This window comes from Somniosus microcephalus, chromosome 8 (genome assembly GCF_052327205.1).
Source record: "Somniosus microcephalus isolate GS21.2 chromosome 8, FLI_Smic_1.0, whole genome shotgun sequence".
Lineage (NCBI taxonomy): Eukaryota > Metazoa > Chordata > Chondrichthyes > Squaliformes > Somniosidae > Somniosus > Somniosus microcephalus.
This window is the reverse complement of record NC_140994.1, coordinates 78,960,097-78,970,360: the sequence shown is the minus strand read 5'-3', so window position 1 is coordinate 78,970,360 and position 10,264 is coordinate 78,960,097. Positions and strand designations below refer to the sequence as shown.

The 10,264-nt window shown below is 50.1% G+C and overlaps 1 protein-coding gene across 4 annotated transcripts; it reads left to right on the top strand.

Annotated features, from left to right (window-relative positions):
* Positions 1-3,312: 3,312 nt before the first annotated feature.
* LOC147113656 (uncharacterized) lies at positions 3,313-9,384 on the top strand. Of its 4 annotated transcripts, none has more exons than XR_015079249.1 (4): positions 3,313-4,689; positions 5,087-5,234; positions 5,337-5,464; positions 8,045-9,384. XR_015079249.1 is itself a non-coding variant. In XM_085994901.1 (4 exons), the coding sequence occupies exons 1-4, from the start codon at positions 4,525-4,527 to the stop codon at positions 8,107-8,109; spliced, it is 435 nt and encodes a 144-aa protein (XP_085851027.1). In that variant the 5' UTR covers positions 3,313-4,524; the 3' UTR covers positions 8,110-9,384. The 4 variants fall into 4 exon arrangements, 2 of the variants coding, with proteins under 2 accessions (XP_085851027.1, XP_085851028.1); XM_085994901.1 differs by lacking the exon at positions 5,087-5,234 and adding an exon at positions 7,318-7,394; XM_085994902.1 differs by lacking the exon at positions 5,087-5,234.
* The last annotated feature ends 880 nt before the right edge of the window (positions 9,385-10,264 follow it).

The window sequence follows — 10,264 nt, the reverse complement described above, 5'->3', positions numbered from 1 at the left end:
ACTGGCTCAAAAAGAAAATGCCATTTGGAGCTGGTCTTCTGCCAAGTCTGATGCTGGTTTTTCCGAAGTTGCTGCCAGGTCCAAAATGGAAGGATCTGAGAGGCATGGAAAACAGGATAAGAAAAGTGCTTAAAACCTACCTTTTTTCAGAAAAAAATAGAAGCATCGAAAAGTTAGACTACATTATTGCTGGAAAAACAGAGCCAGAGAATTGGTTAGAAAAAAGAATGGGAGAAACATGAAGTTGTTAAACACGAAGTTGTCATTATAATGTGATTGTATTTTAAATGTACTTACCTTGTGTGCCGGCCGTTGAGCTGTGGGCCCCCGTGGAATTCCGATCCTGGGCCTCCTCCAACTGCCGGCGCGCAGTGCTTGCGTATCCCAGGGGCGCAGTTAGTTCGATGCGTCCCCTGGGATCACGTGGGCCATGGAGAGCCAATGGTAGCAGGGAATGCTTCATTCATAAGTTTGACAGGAAGAGCTGTCAAATCTATAAATACTATAAGCCCCAAAACATCACTAAAACTTCAAATAAATAAAAAAAAAAAAATCACATTTTAAAAATAACTAAATTACATGAAATATCTATTTTAAGCAATAATTTAAATTTTTGAAAAAATTAATTACATTTTCTAACTGGGCTAAAAATAAACTTAGCTTTCTTTAAAGTATTTAAAAATAATAAACCTGTGGAAAAAATGTTTTAATTTTAATTAATTCACCACTTACCTTGTTAAAAGCAAGCCTTATGACTGCTTTTTACATGTCTAACTTCTGGAGACTTACCCTCCCGGAAAAACCTGGAAAAAAAACGTAAGTTCGATGCGCACGCGCTGCCTCTCCTGCGCATGCGTTCGACCTCTGAACCCCTTCTTTCAGGGGAATGGAAGTTCCGGTTTCCCGCACATGCGCAGTGCATGCACGAAACCGGCACTTTCGTTGGGCCTACGCGTGAGTACCTCGTGCGTACTCACGCGTTGGGACCCGAATTTCTGGGCCATTAATAATCAAGCTATTCCAGATATTTTAAAGAAAGAACTTGGGGTAAAAATTGGGTAGCGCTGCACTACCTTCGCCGGGGAGCTAATTTTAGCGCCCTGAAAAAGTTAGCGCCCCCGCGGCCGATTTTCCCAGGTAGCGCCTCGAGAGGGAGGAGGGGCGCTACTGGAAATGCCCCACATCCCTCTTGGGGCACTGCGAGCCAATATCGCGGCACGTCGCACCGCGGTACTGCAGGCCTTCCTCCCCTTATTAAAGGGGAGGGGCCTGGCGCAGCGCGTCCCGGCGCCCAGCTGGGCCACTAGGGATCGGGAGTGCCAGCAAACGAGCCCAGTACTCAAGAGGAGTGCCCGGCTCACGGAGAGCAGCCAGCACCCTGCGGGGGGGTGGGCTTCACGGCGGCCGGGGGCAGCAACGGGGGGCAGGTGCTGGCAGGCGGCCAGCAACAAAAATGGCCACCCGCCACCACCCCTTTAACTAGCGCTGCAGGTAGGCCCCTTGACCCCGGCGGACATAGCATCCGGTGGTAAGTCGGGGGGGGTGCCACCCAATATTACAGCTGGGGCGCGAGCGGGGCACTGCGCACGGTGATGACGCCATCGATCGCGGCGCAGTGTCATGTAACGCTAACAGCGCCGCTGCTAACTTCCTGCTGAATCTCGTGGGAGGTGTTAGCGGTGCCGTGCCCAGACGCGAATTGATTTGCACCCCATTAGAGCCCTCTTAGTGCGCTAATGGGAGGCGCAAATCAACCGAATTTAGCCCCCCTTGCATTTATAAAGCACCTTTCACAACCTCAAGATGTCCCAAAGCGCTTTACAGCCAATGAAGTGCTTTTTAAAGTATAGTCACTGTAGGAGAGGCAGCAGCCAATTTACGCACAGCAAGCTCCCGCAAACAACAATGACATAATGACCAGATAATTGTTTTAGTGATGTTGGATGAGGGATAAATATTGGCCAGGACACCGGGGGGAATGCCCCCGCTCTTCATCGAATAGTGCCTTGGGATCACTTGAGATGTAAAAAGTAGTTTTATTACCAGAATGGTTTGGAGCTAAAAACTTAAAGTAACAGCGAGGCTCGAAAGGCTGGAATTTGCCAGGTCCTGCAGACAGTGTAAGAGTTACCAAATCAAAGTGACAGGAATATGTGTCAGTGAAATAATCATATTGGACTTCTGCTGAAATATTAATGTGCAATGAAAAAGCAACTGCCAAATGTCTACTACGATCATCCTAAACATTTCAATGACAACATGAAAAAATGGAAGCCTCTTAGCTCTTTAGTTGTGGATTTCAATTCCTGGTCATAAGAACATAAAAACATAAAACATAAGATGCAGGAGCAGGAGTAGGTCATTTGGCCCCTCGAGCCTGCTCCGCCATTCAATAAGATCATGGCTGATCTGATCTTGGCCTCAACTCTACTTCCCCGCCCACTCCCCATAACCCTTGACTCCCTTACCATTCAAAAATCTGTCTATCTCCACCTTAAATATATTCAATGACCCAGCCTCCATCGCTCTGGGGAAGAGAATTCCAAAGATTCACGACCCTCTGAGAGAAGAAATTCCTCCTCATTTCCGATTTAAAAGGGTGCCCCCTTATTCTGAAATTATTATCCCTAGTTCTAGATTCCCCCACGAGGGGAAACATCCTCTCTGCATCTACCTTGTCAAGCCCCTTCAGAACCTTATATGTTTCAATAAGATCCCCTCTCATTCTTCTAAACTCCAATGAGTATAGGCCCAACCTGCTCAACCTTTCTTCATAAGACAGCCCCTTCATCTCCGGAAACAACCTGGTCATTGTCACAGTTACTTTGGGGGGAATTTTAACCCCCAAAAATGGGTGGGTTTGGGTCAGGTGGGAGGTTAAACATAGAAACATAGAAGATAGGAGCAGGAGTAGGCCATTCGACCCCTCGAGCCTGTTCCGCCATTCAATGAGATCATGGCTGATCATCCAAATTCAGTACCCTGTCCCTGCCTTCTCCCCATATCCCTTGATCCCTTTAGCCTTAAGAAATATATCTAACTCCTTCTTGAATATATTTAATGAATTGGCCTCAACTGCCTTGTGTGGTAGAGAATTCCACAGGTTCACCACTCTCTGGGTGAAGAAATTCCTCCTCATCTCAGTCCTAAATAGCTTACCCCTTATCCTTAGGTTAAATTGTTTAAAAACCCGAATCCCCACCCTAACCTGCCTCCAACTAGCCCACTTCCGGTTTTAACGGAGGCGGTACGGGGGCGGGTTGGCAATTTAAATATTATAATGAGTTTGCGCGCCTCATATTGATCCACTATTTCAAATTTAACTCTGGCCGGCCGGGTTTTTCTGGCTTCGGGAAACCCAGTAGCTAAAGGGAGGTGAGGACTGCTGGGTCCAGGAGGTAAGTGCATTTCCACTTACCTGCTGGATCCAGCGTACCTGCTTCACCCACCCTCTGCGATCGGACAGCACCCATCCCAGCCCCCCCACGACCCATCCAATCTTCCCCTAACTTTCCCCATGAGTCCTCCGACCTCAACCCCAAGGCCTCTGACCTCACCCCCGAAGCCTCTGACCTCACCCCTGAGGCCTCTGATTTCCCACCCTTCCCCCGGCCTCCGATTCCTCAGGCCTCCGATCTTTGACCCCTCCCGACCTCCAAACCCCACTTCCGGCCTCCGATCCCTCAGGCTTCCGATCTGCGACACCCCCCACCTCCACCCCCCCGGCCTCCGATCTCTGTGCACCCCCCACCCTCGGCTTCCGATCCCTCCATCCCTCCTCATCGGTCCCCGGCTGCGGCCCAGTGCCAAAGGCCTACCCGCCCGACAGCCAGCCAATCTCTCAATCTGGCTGGCTGCGGCCAGGAAACGGAGAAAAAATGTTAATCAGGTCCTGCCGTTAAATTTGGCAGGGCCTGAGGGAAACCCATTCTCCTAGGCTTCCCGAACTCAATCCAGCACCCCCGCTCCCTCCCCACCTCCGAGTAAAAACCCAGCCCTTTACTTCAGCAGTACACAACTCTTTCCGCGCAAAGCACTGCTTTGCAAAATTTGACATTGAATGGCTTGTTAGCTGAAGCAGCGAGAGGGAGAACTGTGCGAGTATTTGGTTAAAAGATGTGCGTTGCTCTGTGGGCTCATGTGGTGCTGGGCTGTGATGGGCGAGCTGATCATTAACGTGTCACAGTTCACACATTGACAAACCAGATGCCGTGGCCTGCTGTGTTGTATGTGTTGTCCTGGCTCCACATTGGCCCCCCACCAAAGAAGGAACCTGACACTGTGGCCCCGATATTAATCTGAAGGCGGCTTCCGTGACTGGGGAGTGAAATTGCATTGGGGGAAACCCGGAAGTCAACGCAGCAGGTCGGAATTTGCGATCTCAACTCAATTGAACCAATTAATTTTGACGTCTGGGTTCCGCATTCTCCAAGCTGCGCAGCGGGCGCGATTGCGCAATTACATGACGCAATCTCAGCTGTGTTTAAAGGGACAGTCCACAAATGGAAATTGGAGGTGTTCAGGATGGTTGGTGGACGTAGAGCAAGAGCAGCACCCAGATTTAATGATGCTGCGCTGGAATTACTGCTGGGTACAGTCAGGCGGAGGATGGCCACACATGTCCTCAGCAATGGGAGGAAGAAAGCTGCTGCTCTCACCAAGAAAGTGTGGTTGGAGGTAGCTGAGGAGGTGAGCAGTAGCAGCATTGTGCCCAGGTTATGCATGCAATGTAGGAAGCAGTTTAATGACCTAACCAGGTCAGGAAAAGTGAGTACATTTACTGATTCACCGACATCCTGTGCTTTAAGTACCGCCCCCCTGCCCCACACTGCCACTACCACTCTGCTTTGCTAAACGTTCTCCGTCACACCACTCGTCTCACCTGCTCAACTTTCAGCAGCGCCCATCCTTCACTTTCTGTGCACTTCCTCACCTCCTTATTTATCCATCCACCACTGACACTCAGCCCAACACTTATGCAATGTGATGCACGTGTCTCATAGTCACCCTCATCAAATACACTGCATCCATCGGGTGAATACTTGACCTTCACTCACTCACAGGACTGTTTGTTCACTTATTGTAGGAGAAGAAAGCACAAAACGCAAGGGAGAGGACTGGAGGTGGGCCACCACAAATAGTCCAGCTCACAGAGGAAGACACCCTGGAAATAAGTGACACATCTGTGTCCCTCTCTCTCGGAGATGGAGAGACAGGGAGCTTGCAGATACCTGGTGACAGAATTATAAATATTTCTGACACGCATATGCTAACTTCATTTCATCAAGATTGTACTTTGCCATGACTAAATCATATCCTTTTCTTTTGTCTTCCAGGGCCTTTATGCATACAGCAAGTGTCGCAGGACATCCATGAGGACGATTCCTCAGCGGACCTTATTCCTTCTGAGGGTGCACCATAACAGGATGTACAACCATGCACCAGTGCAAATACCTGCACTTCGGTGGGTCCACTTACACAGTTAGTTGAGTTTTCACCTGATGACTCACACCTCACAACTGAGCATGAGCAGACACTGGTGGCAGGGACAGTGTGGAGAGTCTGCGTCGGGGGGCCTAATCCTCGCCAAGCTCTGTTCAGCTGCACACAGATGCTGAACCCTGGGGGCTATCTTTGAGAAGGAGAATGCTAGAGGTGCATCAGCCACTTAGCCAGGTATTGATAGATGTGCCATGCACACCCTCCACAATAGCGGAGAGGATGGAGGAGTCCAACTCGATTGCTAGTGGATTGGTGGCGCAGGGAATTGCGAGAATATCTGCCATGGAGAGAATGGGCGCCTTCATGAAGTTTCAAGCAAGGCCCTCAAATGCATCCATGCAGGTCATGACTATGGCCCTGCAGACTTTGGATACCAACTTGTCTGCTGCCTTAAACAGGACGACAGATACTTTATCATTGATGCGTCACTGATCTTCACTAATCTGGTCTGCAGCAGAGTGGTAGGAGTGATGTGGTGCTGGCCCAGGATAGGGATGATGGCGAAAGGGGACATGGAAGTGGGGACTCCTCTCGAAGCGTTCCCACTTCACACCTCTTCCCCACCCCACACCCCCCCACCCCCAGCCAAGACCTGACATGCTGCCTTGTCTCCGGATGGCCGAGTCTGCCCTATCACAGGTACAGTTGGAGCATTCTTTGGCAGGGCCCTCAGGGGCTCCAAAACCCAGAGGGCGTAGGGTAAAAGCAGCTCAACTTTCAGGGCAGGGATCTGAGCAGTCTGCCTCTACCTCTGCTCAAGCCACATGGGATGTACCACGTAGAAGTGGTAGGAAGCGTAAGTTAAAGAAATTGTAATTCACCAAGGGTATGCACATGGGTGTTTGAGAAAATGTTATGTTGTTAAGTTTCCTTTTTTATAATGCCACGTAAAATTTAATGATTTGCACCACTTCTACAACTTGCCCATTATTACATCCCAAGGGCCAACTCGCCTTTTTACTTGTTTCATGATGAATGTCAATACATGATGGGATCCATTGGGGTGGATGAGTTGTTGAATGACTGTTCAGTTCAAAGGGAGGGTGTGGGGGATTGGTGCTGGTGGTGGGAGTGGACTGCAGGATTTCATTTGTTATGTTTCACACAGGTGAACCTTCGCGATATTAGAGCATTGTGCGGGCAGCGATGTAAGTGGCTGGTCTGGCGATGGTTGCCCTATCTTCATCCTCCTGCACCTCCTCCTCTATGTTCTCCTCATCCGAAGATGAGCAATGAGCCCCTTCGTCCCCCTCCACCTGCCTCCTGTGGACCTCTCTCCTGTGCATCTCCCTCCTGTGGACCTCTCTCCTGTGGACCTCTCTCCTGTGGACCTCCTTCCTGTGGACCTCTCTCCTGTGGACCTCTCTCCTGTGGACCTCTCTCCTGTGCACCTCTCTCCTGTGCACCTCTCTCCTGTGCACCTCTCTCCCGTGGACCTCTCTCCCGTGGACCTCCCTCCTGTGGACCTCCCTCCTGTGGACCTCTCTCCCGTGGACCTCTGTCTTGTGGAACTCCCTCCTGTGCACCTGTCTCCTGTGGACCTCTCTCCTGTGGACCTCTCTCCTGTGGACTTCCCTCCTGTGCACCTCTCTCCTGTGGACCTCTCTCCTGTGGACCTCCCTCCTGTGCACCGCTCTCCTGTGGACCTCTCTCCTGTGGACCTTTCTCCTGTGGACCTCTCTCCTGTGTACCTCCCTGCTGTGGACATGCTGATGCCATCACAGCACGTTGTCGCTGCCGTGGATGGTGATGGTCTTCTGATGCGCTGTCCAAAGCCCCTCTCAGCCTGATCTTGTCAATTTGAAATCCTCAAAGGTTGAAAAAAGCTGCGTTCACACCAGCACGCCCTGCCAGACATTTGCCAGAGGGAACTGAGACAGCAGCTGCAATAAGTGAGTTTTTATTCAGATGGGACAATGAGAAGTTTAAATACCCACCTGAACTGCTGCTCAAACTCGCCTCCATTTCCCTGGTCAGTTTCCCGAGCTGCTCAAGTTAAATTTGGAGCCAATTTAAAAATAGCTCATTAACGTCTCCTAAGGACGTTAATTGCACCAACAAGTACCCGCCTGCATTCAATTAGGAAATCCCTGACTTCGGCGAGTAGGTTTCTCACCGGCATCCAAACGCACCTCCGTTAAACTCGGACGTGGGTGCGTTGGAGCCAGGTTGCGCTCCCGCTCTAAAAATCAATAATTGTTATCCCCCGCCCGCTTCCAACCCACCTGTTCTTGTGGGGCTGAAATTCCCCCGTATATCTTGGCTTGGAAAGATTTGGATCGTTATTGCTTTGATTTCTACACCAATCATTGACGCTGTCTAGCATTTTTCCAGGTAGTTAATTTTTCCATTACAGTTCAGTATTGTGAGCCTTTTAAAGGCCTGTATTGGAATCTATAAAACATGAAGGTATACAGGTATAATGCCAATTTGTATTCACTTAATCATTCCCTCAAAACAATATTTCTTCCTAATAGTATTTAAAATGACATTTCAATAAGTGTTTATTAATACTCTTTCTTTTAAATTGGTGCGATTATAGATCAGTGTCTCAGCAGTGGCTCAATGGTAGCACTCTCGCCTCTGATTCAGAAGGTTCCATCCTAGAGACTTAAGCACATAATCTAGGCTGACCCTTCAGTGAAGTGCTGCACTGTCGGAGGTGACGACTTTCAGATGAGACGTTAAACCGAGGCCCCGCCTGCTGTCTCAGGAGGACGTAAAAGATCCCACGGCACTATTTTGAAGAAGAGCAGTTGAGTTCTCCCCGGTGTCCCGGCCAATATTTATCCCTCAACCAGCGTCAATAAAACTGATTATCTGGTCATTTATTTCATTGCTGTTTGTGGGAGCTTGCTGTGTGCAAATTGACTGCTCCGATTCTTACATTACAACAGTGACTACACTAAATGAAAAGTACTTCATTGGCTGCAAAACGCTTTGGGACGTCCTGAGGTCATGAAAGGCGCTATATAAATGCGAATCTTTCTTTTTGTTCATCGGTACAACTGTAAACTAAGATTGAACCTAAAATACCATGATTTAATTAGTAGTACTTTGTTAAGCACAACCTTGTGCTTCTCAGTTGAACTGGTATAAGGTATGTGTCCCTCCCGGAACCACGATAGGGTTCCCCTTGTCCTCACCTTTCACCCCACCAGCCTCTACATTCAACGGATCATCCTCCGCCATTTCCGCCACCTCCAACGTGATCCCACCACCAAACGCATCTTCCCCTCCCCTTTCAGCATTCCGTAGGGACCGCTCCCTCCGAGACACCCTAGTCCACTCCTCTATCACCCCCAGCACCCCTTCCCCTTTGCCCGGCACCTTCCCGTGCAAGTGCAGGAGATGCAACACCTGCCCTTATACCTCCCCCCTTCCCACTGTCCAGGACCCCAAACATCCCTTCCAGGTGAAACAGCGATTTACTTGTACTTCTTGCAATCTAGTATACTGTATTCGCTGCTCACGATGTGGTCTCCTCTACATTGGGGAGACCAAACGCAGATTGGGTGACCGCTTTGCGGAACACCTCCGTTCAGTCCGTAAGGGTGACCCCGAGCTTCCGGTTGTCTTATGGTAAAACCACCAATGAACTCCTGTACAAATGAATAACTGTCTTTAAAGCAATGTTACAGCACCTATGCCCGTTTGCTGAGTGTAAACAAGCTTTCTGTAAAAACCCTGAAACAACGCGATGACGTCATCACGTTGGTCACGTGGTGCCCCGAGTGGCGGGAAACGTGATAACGTCATGACGTCAGAGGTGGGAGGTTCTGAGTCCAGACCTCGTGGAACTAGTTACTGTGTAGACCTGTTTGCTGTTGCTCCTGCATGTTTTTGTTTTGTTCACCAGTTTAATTAAATTCGGTTAATTTACTGAACTGCCTCGACCTCAGTGATTTAGATAGGAATCTGTTGATTCCTACATTGGTGACCCCGAAGCTTCGCGGACGATTTTTGCGGAGACAAGCTCGAGAACAAGATGGATGTAAATGCAGCGAGTTTGAAGCTCCCTCAATTTTGGGAACAACAGGCAGCCTCCTGGTTCGTTCAAGCGGAGGCTCAGTTCTAACTGCGAAACATAGTGCTGGATCAGACCCGTTACCTGTATGTGGTCTCCGCACTGGACAGCTCGACGGCTTCCCGCATTATCAGCCTGCTGGAGACCCCGCCCGTGGAGAACAAGTACGAAACGCTCAAGGCGCGCCTCCTGCAGGTATTCGGTCTCACAAAGGCAGAGCGCACACGACGCTTGCTCGCACTCCCCGGGTTAGGCGATGCTAAGCCTTCCGAGTTGATGAGCCACATGCTCACCCTCCTCGGGTCTGAGCCGCAGTGTTTTATATTTCGTGAACTGTTCCTCAGCCAGCTCCCTGAGCAGGTACAAGCAGCCCTGGCCAGGTCGACGGCTACGGACGGTGTGGCGCTCGCAGCCGAAGCCGACACCATTTACGCGGTGATGCAACAGTATTGTGCCACCTCGACGCGCCCCGCCTCCAAGAACCCCGCCTCGGCACCTCCACAGACCGGCTTTTGCTACTACCACGCCCGTTTCTGTCAGATAGTCAGATGCTGCCGACCCCCGTGTAAATTCATGCCACCGGCACCGAGAAAGCAGCAACACCGATTGCGCGACCAGAAGGGAAGCCCCGAGGTCGGTTTTGCCTCCACAATGACAGTTGGTGATTCCGGGAAATTGTTGTACATCATTGACTCCATTTCGGGCCGGTGTTTCTTATGCGACACGGGCGCTCAG

Excerpts from the sequence above, each read along its gene's own strand:
- LOC147113656 (XM_085994901.1), top strand. The coding sequence starts at position 4,525 with ATGGTTGGTGGACGTAGAGCAAGAGCAGCACCCAGATTTAATGATGCT. Across the intron at positions 5,465-7,317 it reads GTGCAAATACCTGCACTTCG|GTTGAAAAAAGCTGCGTTCA; the intron begins GTGGGTCCACTT and ends AAATCCTCAAAG. Across the intron at positions 7,395-8,044 it reads TGAGACAGCAGCTGCAATAA|ATCAGTGTCTCAGCAGTGGC; the intron begins GTGAGTTTTTAT and ends GTGCGATTATAG.